Source organism: Carettochelys insculpta, chromosome 15, assembly GCF_033958435.1.
Source record: "Carettochelys insculpta isolate YL-2023 chromosome 15, ASM3395843v1, whole genome shotgun sequence".
NCBI classification, from domain to species: domain Eukaryota; kingdom Metazoa; phylum Chordata; order Testudines; family Carettochelyidae; genus Carettochelys; species Carettochelys insculpta.
In genome coordinates this window covers 31,677,241-31,690,945 of record NC_134151.1, presented here as the reverse complement: position 1 = coordinate 31,690,945, position 13,705 = coordinate 31,677,241, and the positions used below count along the sequence as shown (strand labels likewise).

The following is a 13,705-nucleotide window of genomic DNA, read 5'->3' as shown; positions in this document are numbered from 1 at the left end:
ACAGGAAATGACAGTTATGCTAACAGTGTATCTTTAGTTATACCCCTGTTATGTATCTATTTACACAAAAGGGAACCATGGGGAGCAGAAAAGAGTCTAATTTCTGGTCTGGACTCTACACAGAAAGGCCTCCGTTGCCAAAGCAAAATGACCCAGGCTCTCCGTTAGCCTCTGAGCCACAGAAGAAGCCACCCAAATAGCTAACAGCTTCCCCTGCTCCCCATGGCTGGATTCAGCTCACCTTTCATGCTAACTAGGGAGATCTCCAAACTGCAAGCCAGGATGGAAATGGCAGAGGCAAGAAAGGAGCAGCTCTGTCTGGAGCTCCCAGATGTTCAGGAGAAAACAGAGCCAGACCAAACATCGTAGGGGGAAGGGGGCTGAGAACAATACTAAGATGGGGAATCCCTGCACCTTCCACAGGATCATGAAAACAATGCAGACTCAAAGTCCTGCACAATTTCAGTGTGCATCCTACATTACCTCTGGTACCCAGAGACCCATCGCCTTGCAGGGACATGCTGCAAACCCTGCTGGAGTTTCCTCTCTGCTGCTGTGGTTCAGATGCTTCCCTGCCTCCAGTGTAGCTCCAGGGCTCCTATTTCTATAACATCTTCTGTGGATGACTCTTCTGAGAAGGCAGCTACACTACCATCCTCCCCTCCAGTCGCTCCTTTGTTTGAAAGGGAAGCAAATCCTTGCAGGTGCACACATTATTAATGATGCCCAGCTGTGTCTCCAAGTCTCTTCTCTGGACCATGGACCACCCTGAAAAGACCTGGCTTGCATTAACAGGAGCCGAAGAGATAGGGCAGCAAAAATATGCAACGTTCAGGATGCAGAGGTGCGTGGGCAGAGAGAAGAAGAGGGGGAGGGTGCTGGGCTGGGCGAGATGGTTGAACTGAAATGTCCTTTCAGATTAATATCCAGTGAGACTGTGCTGGGAGTCAAACTGGCTCTGGCTTTTGTTTGTCCACATTGTAGTTCCTAAGAACTGTCCTTTCTCGCTGCTCTTTGGTAGCTGCCTCTCACTGCTGGAGCACAAGCCTGTTAAGCGGTGTTTAAACAGAGGCTGGCACTCATGCTGGCCTGTATTTTCTTATAGAAACAGTGCCAGGCCCCGTATTAGACAACTCTTTTGCTTCCAGAAAGTTGGCTCAGCTCTGGGCCCAGGGATTGCCCCTCAGCTGAGCTGAGCTATTGAGTCCAAGCACGTGATGGACAGGAAACAAGGGGTAAGGTCCACCCATACAGCATGTCTTTTATGAGCTCGGGTCCCAAGAATGGCGGAATGAATTCTGGGATGAATCTCGGTACTCGTGGCCTGGCAGCACCAGCCAGAGGGAAGCAGAGAGGTGACCTTTCTGTTCCCCGAATGCTGGAGCAGAGCATATGGGAGCTGATTACACAGCAGCAGGAAGGTCAGGAGGAAAGAAATGCAGAAGACGTTGGTGTCATGTTGAGCAAAAGTCAACATGGTTTCTGTAAAGGGAAGTCGTGGCTTACTAATCTATTAGAGTTCTTTGAAGGTGTTAACAAGCATGTGGACAGGGGGGATCCAGTAAACATAGTATACTTAGATTTCCAGAAAACCTTTGACACGGTCCCTCACCAAAGGCTCTTATGTAAATTAGGTGGTCATGGGATAGGAGGAAAGATCCTTTCATGGATTGGGAGCTGGTTAAAAGACAGGAAACAAAGGGTAGGAATAAATGGTAAATTTTCACAATGGAAGGGGGTAACTAGTGGTGTTCCCCAAGGGTCAGTCCTGGGACCAGTCTTGTTCAACTTATTCATCAATGATCTAGAGAAAGGGGTAAGCAGTGAGGTGGCAAAGTTTGCAGATGACACCAATTATACATACAATATGATGGGGACAAATTTAGCTACAACGGATCAGGAAAGGGATCTTGGAATTATAGTGGATAGTTCTCTGAAAACATCCACACAGTGTGCAGTGGCAGTCAGTAAAGCAAATAGGATGTTAGGAATAATTAAAAAAGGGAGAGAAAATAAGACGAAGAATATCTTACTTCCCCTATATAAAACTATGGTACGCCCACATCTTGAGTACTGCGTGCAGATGTGGTCTCCTCACCTCAAAAAAGATATATTGGCGTTAGAAAAGGTTCAGACAAGGGCAACTAAAATGATTAAGGGTTTGGAACGAGTCCCATATGAGGAGAGGCTAGAGAGACTGGGACTTTTTAGTCTAGAAAAGAGGAGACTGAGGGACGATATGATAGAGGTATATAAAATCATGAATGGTGTGGAGAAAGTGAACACAGAAAAGTTATTTACTTGTTCCCATAATATAAGAACTAGAGCACAGCAAATGAAATTAATGGGTAGCAGGTTCAAAACTAATAAAAGAAAGTTTTTCTTCACACAGCACACGGTCAATCTGTGGAACTCCTTACCAGAGGACGCTGTGAAGGCCAGGACTCTAACAGAGTTTAAAAAAGAGCTTGATAAATACTTCAAGGTTAGGTCCATAGATGGCTATTAGCAAGGGGTAAGGTATGGTGACTAGCCTTTTGTCGAAGGTGGGAGATGGATGGCAGGAGACAAATCGCTTGAACATTGTCTTCAGTTCACCTCCTCTGGGGCACCTGGCATTGGCTACTGTTGGCAGACAGGATACTGGGCTAGATGGACCTTTGGTCTGACCCAGTATGGCCATTCTTATGTTCTTATGTCATGCTTCTCGTCCCCCTGCCCCTTTGCATCCTCCAGCAGGTTTTAGTCACTCAGATGTGCTGGGCCGTGGACATGGCTTTGAAATTCAGGCCAGATCTAGGCTAGAAACTTTTATGGCCTTAAGTGGACTGGTATAACTAAAGCCTTCTGGGAATGCACTTATATCTGCATAAAGGTGCTTTGTGCTGGTTTGTGTACTGGAAGAGGGATAAATGTACCCATATACATGCCCATTATACCAGCATCAGAGGGGTGGCCATGTTCGTCTGTATCCGCTAAACAGTGAGAAATCTTGTGGCACCTTATAGGCACCAGAGGCACCATGCCTCTGGTGAAGTGGGTCTTTGCCCACAAAAGCTGATGCTCCAATATATGTTAGTATATAAGGTGCCACAGGACTTCTTCTCGTTTTTGCATTATACCAGTGTAACTCCATCCAGACTAGGGCTATCACTAGTATAACCAGTGCTTTTGTTGTGCTGATGCTTGCTCGTACTGAGTACCGGTACCTCTGCAGCTCCAGCTGCGGGATTGGCTGGGGTGGTAGGGTCAGGGAGCTGGCTGAATACCAGCTCCTCTTTATTTACCAAAAAAGCGCTGGGTATAACTATATTGGTAAACATAAAAGTGCATCCCTAAAATTGCCATAGTTATAGCCAGTGATTTTTTGGAAAGAAAAAGAAGAGCCGGTACTCAGCTGGCTCCTTGCCCTCACCCCTCAGCCAATCCTGCAAATGGGGCTGCCAAGATGCCAGTACTCAGTAGTGGTAAGTACCAGCACAAAAAAGCACTGGTTATATCCGCAAGCATAGAGAGGGTTTCAGAAAGGGGAGTGGAAGATTGTCATTACCTGCACAGTGGTACAGGAGAGCTGTTTTTAAGGGATACGTGTGTCTACACAAATATTGCTCTGGGAGAAAAGAAAGTTTGCTCCCAGACACCCATGAATGTGGTTGCAGAGCTGGAAGAATGGAAGGATGAACATCTGCCCAGCTTGGGAGCTTACATGATAGCGTTTGGAGGAAGAAGAATTCCACCCATTTTGATTCCCTGCTCAGGGTAGCAGACCCCAAAAGTCCCCATGAAGTTTGATGATCTCTTTTTCAATAGATTAGGCCACCAAGCCTCTGCAGTCTTGGTTCTGTATCCTTCACCCTGTGTTTGGGAGATACAGAGAGGGCAGGGCTTGTGAGAAGGGCTCTGTCAGCTCCCTCTGCCTCCCTTGAAGAGCATGCTTGCAAAAAGTATTTAGCCGAACAAGGAAAACAGTGGTTGAGGAGCTCCTACTGCATCTGCTGCTAGCTGGGACCAGCACTGCCTGTCTCCGAACTCTCAGCAAAGCAGAATGCTGTCAAAGATCTGACAGATGGGCCAATGAGGGGTTTGCATAACAAATATCCTTTGGAAGCAAAGCCATGAAAATGAAGTATGGAAGAAATGAAGATGTCCAGAAACCATCCCCCGGCCCTCTTCCAAACACAGCAGGCCAGGTTCTGAGGTGAGTCACAGTGAGTCTAAGCTGGTGTAACTTCCATCTCCTTTTATACCGCTTAACACATACATAACATCAGCTTAGACTCTTGCCCACTTACAAACACGTAACTCACACCTTCTTATACGTCACCGCAGAATTTGGACCAGTTATGTTTGAGGCCAGACCGCTGCCATGGGCCTGTCAACAGATCTGTTTATATTGGCCCATCTCAGACACGTATTTATATAAATATCCATCATTCAGCTGCTGCTAGCCCTGACAGTTAATAAAACAATAGACTTGATGGTATATGAAAACCTGACCTGATAAACAAACAGAAAGCCAGAGACAAGTAGCTTCATCAAGCTTCACGTGCAACTCCAAGAATTCCTGAACAACCTCAAGAGGTTTTGAGGCACCATAATACTGATTGTGCTTTATATGATCTATGTGTAATCGTTGCTAGCCAGCTACAGCACCGGGTCTGCCAGGGTTTTGAAAAGCAGGTTAGGTACAGAGGGAAGGGTGGACCCAGTGAGAAGTGACAAGTATGACTCTGGAGAGCAGGTGAGAATTGTTTATTGTTTGTTTCTGGTTTTGACGTCCGACTGATTGATTTTACATACAGGGATAGGAATGAAAATCCAAACAAATTTAAAAATAGAAGTAGAGCCTATGGAAGAGCGTGAATTTAATCAAGTGTCTCCCCAATTCTGGTCTGTGCTTTCCTAGGCTACGTCTACACGTGCAGCCAACATCGAAATAGCTTATTTCGATGTTGCGACATCGAAATAGTCTATTTCGATGAATAACGTCTACACGTCCTCCAGGGCCGGCAACGTCGATGTTCAACTTCGACGTTGCTCAGCCCAACATCAAAATAGGCGCAGCGAGGGAACGTCTACACGTCAAAGTAGCACACATCGAAATAGGGATGCCAGGCACAGCTGCAGACAGGGTCACAGGGCGGACTCAACAGCCAGCCGCTCCCTTAAAGGGCCCCTCCCAGACACAGTTGCACTAAACAACACAAGATACACAGAGCTGACAACTGGTTGCAGACCCTGTGCCTGCAGCATAGATCCCCAGCTGCTGCAGAAGCAGTCGGAAGCCCTGGGCTAAGGGCTGCTGCCCACGGTGACCATAGAGCCCCGCAGGGGCTGGAGAGAGAGCATCTCTCAACCCCCCAGCTGATCGCCGCCATGGAGGACCCAGCAATTTCGACGTTGCGGGATGCGGATCGTCTACACGGTCTACACGTCTACACGTTGAACGTCGAAGTAGGGCGCTATTCCTATCTCCTCATGAGGTTAGCGACTTGGACGTCTCGCCGCCTAACGTCGAAGTTAACTTCAAAATAGCGCCCGACGCGTGTAGACGCGACGAGCACTATTTCGAAGTTGGTGCCGCTACTTCGAAGTAGCGTGCACGTGTAGACGCAGCTCTAGTGAAACTAGATTCATGCTATATGAAGTGTCCCTCTGCTCAGGTGCCATTGTTACAACAGCCCCTTCTTGCTCGCCAGCCCTGTCCTTTTGTGTATTGTCAGGTCTGCTAATTTTAGTGATAAGTTTAGAGGGCATTCTTATTCCTGATAACTCTGTGAGACTGAGTGAATTGCAGTTTCAATTCCATCTCCTGCCTCAACAGAATTAAGCAAACAGAAGTGCTGCAGTTAGCTACTCCTGTGTGAGCCCACAAGGGGTTTGCACACCAGTGCCGTTGAGGGCAAATTTTGAGGAAAAGGGGGATGCCCAGGTCTGGCAGAGGACCCAGTGTATCTTGCAGCTATGGTCATGTAGAGCATAGAGCCTTGGAATTCTCCAGTCTGCACCTTCTCTTGGAGAGAAGGAGCTAATGCACCATACACAATCACATTTCCCACCACCTCCTGATCTCTCTGAAGCCCAGGAGGCAAGCTGCATGTGCTGGTCACCATTTCCCCAGAGACCCACCAAGACAGGGTGTTCCATGCATATGTTAAATCAGCACACTCCCTAGTTCCTTGGGCCACTCTTTCTTCCCAACACCACCACTTTAAAAGCTGCACTGGCACCACATGGGCATCCCTGTGGCCAAGGACCACAACAGCCTCCCTTCCTCATGCAGCTCTATCTGCCTGGGCTCTTCCCCTGAGTCTACACAGATATAATTTGGCTCTGACTTAGGAAAGAGAATGGATGCAAAAGTACAAAGAATCTTTGTAACTAATTAGGCATCTAATTCTGGATCCTGACTGGTGGAAAAAGCAGCCAGTTCCTTGGTGGGCATGCTACAATGGCATGAAACATGGAGGAACACAGGAACTGCCAGACAGAACCAGAACCAAGGTCTATCTAACCCGGTATCCTGTCTCTGACAGTGGCCAGCACCAGGGACTGCAGAGGGAGGTGTAAGAACTTTACTATAGGCATGTGTAGGATGATCCATCACCACGTTCAGTCTCATCCTGCTCTCTAATAACTAGAGATTGGCGCATGCCCTGAAGCACAAGGTTTAACGTCCGTTCCAAGGCAGTTGTTAGCATGAACTATTATAGTATCTGTCTACAGTTTCTGAGACTTCTCTTGCTCCATATATTGCGGGGGACTGGGAACGCAATGGAGGCTGTGGAGGTAGAAGGGTCTTGCATCGGCTCTGTGGCTAGGTGGAGGAACTGTATAAATTCCATTTAGCCTTCCTCTGCCAAACAAGGTTTCTGGAACACAGAGCTTTCAGGAAGGGAAATCCTCTGTGAAGTCAAGACAAATACAAAGAGGAAGGCATGGCATCTCCAAAGCTTTAGGACAGGAATCCTGTCCTGGGCTAGTCTCGGCTGATATCATATTGTGCCCTCTGAGGGCTGTTTATCTAATTTCCTCCTCCTGGTTCCTTGTTTAAATAATCCAGCTCTTGGCGGTACTCATTCTTTCTCTAATGCAGGGGCTGATTTTGCAAGAAGAAACCAGCAGCATAGAATACATGATAGTAACAGTTGTATTGGTTTTGCTGTCCAGGCAAGCTTCTACCATGAATTCCCCCCTCCCCTGCACTGTGCCAGCCCCAGCCCCTCCCACAGCCAGCCCCCCAATGGACCCCCCCTCACTGTGCCAGCCTCAGTCCCGCCTCCCCAGCCAGCATGGGGCCCAGCCCAGGCCCCCAGTGGAGCCCTCTCCCACACCATGCCAGCCTCTACACTGCAAAACTTGTAGCTTAGCCCCAAAACAGAGGTCCCCTGCACCATGCCATGCCCCAGCCCCTTTCTCGGCCAGTGCGGGGCTTGGTCCAGGCCCCCGATGGAACCAAATCCCACCCCCATGCCAGCCCCAACCCATCCCCCTGCCAGTGTGGGGCCCAGCCTAGCCCCAAAGAGGTCCTCCCCTGGCCAGTGTGGGGCCCATTCAACAAATTTCTGTCTAGAACGTTCTCCCAGCCCACCTTCCGCTTGCAAGCGCAGCTGCACCAGGGCCTCTAGGTACTTTTAATGAGTGCTGTTGTGTTGAACCATGTGGCTGTTGCAGATGGAATCATAGAACACTGGAACTTGAAGGGGCCTTGAGAGGTCATCAGGCCAGTCCCCTGCTCTCATGGCAGGACCAAGCACCATCTAGACCCTCCCCAATAGATGTCTATCTAACCTGCTGTTAAATATCTCCAGTGATGGAGACTCCTCTACCTCCATAGGCAATTTATTCCACCCTGACAGTTAGGAAGTTTTTCCTAATGTGCAACCTAAATCTCCCTTGCTGCAGCCTAAGCCCATTGCTCCTTGTCCTATCCTCAGAGGCCAAGGAAAACAAGTTTGCTGTGTATATCGGTGTATATTTCAGGATCTATAAATTCTAGACTGGTATTTAATGTCTGGAGTTTTTTTCACGTTCCCTGGCACTTTGTCCTTGAAGGATGGAGCCCAAACTCTGGCTTCCTCCTCGGGGTTGCTGAATGGTTGCAGTCAGAGCTCTCTACAAAGGCAGAAACATGAACCAGATTAGAACCGGCCTGCAAGGAACTTGCTGGGCACCCACATACAGAGAAAGTTAGAGGAACTAGCACTGCAGGGCTGCTTGAATAAAAACACATGGTGAGAGCCTCTGCCAGGTGACTGGCTGTTGGGAGTCCCAACTGGTATGAAAGCGAGTGAAATAGACCCATCTGCTGGATTTAAGGAAGTTCAGCTTGAGTTTGTAGCTTTCCCTTTGTTTTATCTGCCCTTTTTATCTCGTTCTCTCCCTTCTCATTTTCTTTCTTCCTTTTTTCCCCACAATACACCCTATGCCTCTTCATTTCTCCTCTGCACTCCATTTATCACAGCGGAGCCTGAGTCAGCTGCAGCCCCATACGGGATAAAGACAGAATATGTCATGTCTAAATGTTGTCTGTGTTAGTGAAAATTCTTCATAGGAAGCGGGAGGGAAATACTGGCAAAATGAATCTTTTCTCTCTAGGTTCTGGCCTATTCCTCACACTGGAATCAGTATTAATGAGATAAAGTTGTGGGAACTAGAGGGGGGTAGGTTCCCTATAGAAGTGAACTGATATCTGACAGCATGAAATTCCCCCTGGAGGTGACCCCATGGAAATGGGATATATCCATCTTCAGTGTGTCACTGGCTGGGTTAATGGAGCTACATGTTTTCACCATCACACTGCATCCCATCCTCTCTGCCAGGGGGAGAGATGGTGCCTCCAGAGACCAGCCTGACGTGGCCATTCATGGCTTGCTATAACAGATATGTGCAGCCCCACAAGGGACACACCTCATCTGGCTGTCCTGAGGGAGACTAGAGACAGCTGTGTGGTACCTGGAGCCCCTCTTTCCTGATTGCATAGGACAAGGAAGGGGGAAAGGATGGCCCAGCATTCGAGGGTATAGCCCCATTCCTACAGGAATGAAGGGCAGGCTAAGGAAAGATTCACACAATCTCCCCAGTTCTGCCACTCTAGGTCACTGACTAACCTTTCCCTTTGTTTCTGTACAGAGGGCAGCACCCCCTTGAGTGGTCGTGGCCTGGGGGCCTGGTGGACCCTGCCCAGGGTGATAAGGAGAACGGGACTGTGGTGTCACTGAAGTTCAGCGGGGGCCGGACCATCCGGGAGGAGGACTGCGAGGGCACTGACACGAAGCCCTACTGCAAGGTCTTAGCGCTCACAGGGACCAAAGCTAATGACACAGGCTATTATCGGTGCTACTACAAGTACATCAGCGCCAAAATCGAGGGCACCACGGCCATCAGCCTCTACGTGTTCGTGAGAGGTAAGAGCCCAATGACAGTGCAGCTCAGCCTACCCAGCACAGACCTGGAGCCAGTGGGCTGAGGGGCTGGCCCACATGCTAACCTTAAAACCCTTGGCTGAAAAGAGGTATCACAGCCGGTAGGGGAGGACAAGCTCAAGGAGAAGCGTCTGAATGGTCTGAGTCAGTGAGTGTGGGAAAGGGTCCTCGCTCTGCTAAAAGGAAATGATAAACGCAAGTTTAGACCCAGACAACATGGGGATGTGTATAAACTCCCTAGGTCTCCACTCCCCTTCAGTCCTGACCTGCAGCACCCTGCTAGTCCTTACCCAGTCCAGAACCAGCCCAGTGGGGCCCAGCTGGTGGGCGGGGCCCTAGATGGTACCCTGCCAATGGGACCTGGCCTGTGGGCCAGGCCTAAGGTGGTACACTGACCGTGGGACCTGACCTGTGGGTGGAGCCCAAGGTAACACACTGACACTGTGGCCCGGACAGTGGGCAGGGCCCAAGGCAACAGCAGATCCTGGCTGGCAGGTGGTGGATGCTATAGCCAACTGGAGTGCAGGGCCCACAGCAACCACCTTTCTCGCCTTATCCTGAGGCCCGGCCTGGCCCAGTCTCTCACACTGCTCTGCCTGTCAACTTCTCTCCTGTTCTACAGGGTTCCATTATGTCAATCCCACATATCTCTTCAGCACAGGCTGGCAGGTCCCCACGCGAGCATGTCAATGGTGCAGCTGGGCAGCAAGGAAGGTGTGGACTTGGTGTAGGTGTAGAAGGTGGTAGACTTACCCTTGTGAGTTTTAATCTAGCTAGCACCAGTAACAGTAGTAGTGGAGACATGGAGGCACAGCTTTCGGCATGGGCCAACTGCCCCAGAACGTACCCAGGAGCCTCTGCTGGCTTGTACTGAGATAGCTAGCCTACATGTAAGCCCCAGCCACCGTGTCTTTACTCTTAGTGTCACCCATGCTAATTAGACTAATTAAACACAGGCACACCCATTTGCTGCATAGACAAATTTAAGGTTACCGAGCTCTGTGGATAATACAGGGACGCAGCAGCATCATTGTACCTGGAGAAGAGGTGCAGTGTTACGGTTTGCCTGGCTACAGGAGTTACGAAAGAGCAGGAACGGGGACGAGGTAAAGCTGGGTTGAGCGGAGCGAGGGGTACAAAACTGCTCTCTGCATGACAGATGCCCACTGGCTGGTGGCATCTCTGGCCATCTGGGTGAAGGGAAGAAATTGTTTTTGCCCAGTTGCGAGAGCAGAGGTGCTGCCAGTCTGACTGCATGGGGGCTAGGGACAGAAATGCAAAGAACGCTCATAGCAATAGCAGGAATGTGGAAAAAAAAAAAAGTTGCTTTCAGGCAGCAATGTCTCTCCCAGCAGCAGCTGGACAGAACTGGGTTCACACGTCATCGGCTGAAAGGTTCCTTCAGAAACAGGCTCGTCCTCTTGTCGGCAAAATGCTGTTGGCCTCCAGAGGGCTCGGGGAGAGGGGTAGAGAGCAGTCTCCTCATGCTGAGAGCAAATCAATATCCATCCCTGTCTGGGGGTTTGCTGGGGGTTTGCTCTGTCCAGGATTCAATTACTTTGGTGCCTGGGGAGATTGCTCCCGTCAGACTGGAATGCAGGAATTTTCAGCTCTGCTGTGCCCTCGAAGCACATCACGGGGCCTTGGAGCAGCACTGCCTGTGACAAAATAAAACAATTAGCCCCCAGCCTGCTGGAGGGGCTGTCACAGAAACGGAGCCAGATTGAGAGCTGTAATGCTCAGTATAGTGCGGAAACAACAGACTGAGGAGAGCAGGGCAGAGGGCAGGCAGATGCTGTGCAACCCAGCCATACCTTCCTGCAGTTCAGCCCTGTATGTAGCACCTCTTTCTGTGTCAGTTCCAGTTCAGGATCCACCCCGCAAACTCTACCAGTTCTACAGATCTTGACATGCAGCCCCCTCTGCTCAGCCAGTCCTGGCCTCCTCTGAGCAGAGACAGACCGCCAGTCCTGAAGAACTCTGGGTGTTTTATTGTGAGGCAGAACATCAGCCCAGGATGAAACCAAGCCTGTCTCGTGCAGACATGCAACCTAATCCAAATCAGACAGTCTGCAGAGGCGAAAAGCTGATGCTCAAACTCTCTGCAACTCCTAAAGTTCCTCCTCAACTACCCGGCCACAGGACTACAAATGCGTCTTTTTAAGATACGTGTCTGTCCCCTGGAAACTGCTGGCTTAGTTCAGTTGTACAGTTCTTCTCTGTCTCTCTCTCTAGTCAGTGCAAATGTCATAAGATGGGAGTCATGACCCGGGAGACAAAATTTGCAAAAGGCCCAGATCAGTGTCAAAAATGGCACACAAAAAAGAGTGAGGATTGTAAAAGGACTGAGGTATATCTGGCTGGTGGGGTGAGGGCGACCATATCTCCCTGTCCCAAATAGGGGACAAGGAGATATGGCGGGGAGCAACAGCTCTTCCCAGCTCCACCAAGCCCCGGGGAGTTGGGAAGGAGGCAGCAGCCGCCAATGTTCCTCAGGAGCCCCGGGGAAGCGGCAGCCCCCAGCGCTCCCCGGGAGCCCTGGAGAAGCCGTAGCCACTGGCCCTCCCCAGGAGCCGTGGGGAAGCAGCAGCTGCCCAGGTTCTCCCACTTCCCTGAAGCTCAGGCAAGTGACTCCCATCAGCAGCTGCACCTGGGCAGCTACTGGCGGAAAAGGTCAGCAGGGAAGGGCTCAGATACAGGACAATTAGTCCCTTTTACAAAATAAGTCAGGACACATATTTGGCATCCCAAATACAGAACTGTCCCACCTAATATGGGATGGATGGTCACCTTGTCTTTGATGTCTCGCTGAAAATTTGCATATGCATGTATGTGAGCTACACGTTTGAAGTATATTGTGAGCATTCGCAGATTTTTCGTGTGGATTTTGATATCCATTTTTAAAGCTGTGGCCTCTAATTTTGAAACCTTCCAGAACACCTGGAATTTGATGATTGACCAGAGAACCTTTCCCCTCACCCTTCACCATCTCCACAGGCAAGGTGCCAAATGTAGCATTTCAAGTTCTGCCTCTTCCAGCTGCGCTGTACTGTGTCCTGTAGAGCTAGGGAGGGCTGATTTATTTGCTGGAGAAGTCCAGAGAGATGGTGATCAAACCACGGATTTATCACTCCGCATAAATTTTCACGTGAGCGCTCTCTGTAGAATTGACAGGAGGATGTCCGTGCTGTGATAGAACAGTGGAACTCCATTGTTAAGATCTGACCATCTTCCCTTGGCACTAACATTAACACTTTCCCTCTCCCCCGCTTGTGTGCATGTATGAATTATAATTTTTAAGTCAGTCCTGGAAACAGACAACCTATAACAAATAGAACAGGATGCAGCCCCTGTCTCAGAGGGCTTATGTCTATGGCTGAAGAAGATGCTAAATTGGTCCCAGCCCACCCATTATGACAGCCTTATAGACAACACGTGGCGTGGTCAGGCAAGCAAAGGAGAACATGAATCACAATCTCCTTGGCAGCAGTCCATCTAGTAACTGAGCTCTTGGCTGCTATCTGTGCACTCAGAAACAACAAGAAGTGCTGTGGTACCTTATGGACTAACAGATATTATGGAGCATAAGCTTCATGGGCAAAAACCCACTTCATCAAATGCATGCTTGGGTGGTTCCAGAGGCGGGGTTTAAATATATGGGCTTAGGAAAACGGGGGAGTCCCAGTCAAGGGGAAGGCCAGAGCTGACAAGCTCTGTTCAGTCACGGAGGATGTGGCCCATTATCTGCAGTTAATGTGGAGCTGTGAACATCAAGGGCAGAGAAACTGCTTTTGTAATTGGCCAGCCACTCCCAGTCTCTGTTCAATCCTTGGTTGATGGTGTCAAATTTGCAAACGAATTGCAGCTCTGCGGTTTCTCTTTGGCATCTGTTTTTGAAGTTTTCTTTGTTGCAGGAAGGCTACTTTTAAATCTATTACTGAGTGGCCAGGGAGAATGAAGTGTTCTCCTACAGGTTTTTGTGTGTTACCGTTCCTGATGTCTGGTCTGTGACCATTTCTTCTGTTACGCAGAGACTGTCCAGTCTGGCCAATATATATTTCAGTGGAGGCATTTCTGGCACAGGATGGCATATATATTAGTAGACGTGCCGGTGAAAGAGCCCCTGATGGTGGGGTTGATGTTGTTAGGTCCTGTGATGCTATCGCTGGTGTAAATATGTGAGCAGAGTTGGCACCGAGGTAAATAGACTAATAGTTTTGAAGGCCAGAAAGAACAATTGTGATAATCTAGTTTGACCGCCAGCATAGTGCAGTTCACTT

At 49.3% G+C, this 13,705-nt stretch overlaps 1 protein-coding gene across 7 annotated transcripts in view; it reads left to right on the top strand.

Annotated features, from left to right (window-relative positions):
- FLT4 (fms related receptor tyrosine kinase 4) overlaps window positions 1-13,705 on the top strand; it is a 114,572-nt gene that overhangs the window by 44,116 nt on the left and 56,751 nt on the right. For 6 of the 7 annotated variants that reach the window (XM_075009456.1, XM_075009452.1, XM_075009453.1 and 3 more), the window contains exon 3: window positions 9,133-9,407. In XM_075009456.1, the coding sequence (XP_074865557.1) occupies window positions 9,133-9,407 (275 nt within the window). Of the gene's footprint in view, window positions 1-9,132; window positions 9,408-13,705 lie in introns of those variants that run through there. The other variant, XM_075009457.1, reaches the window with a different exon arrangement.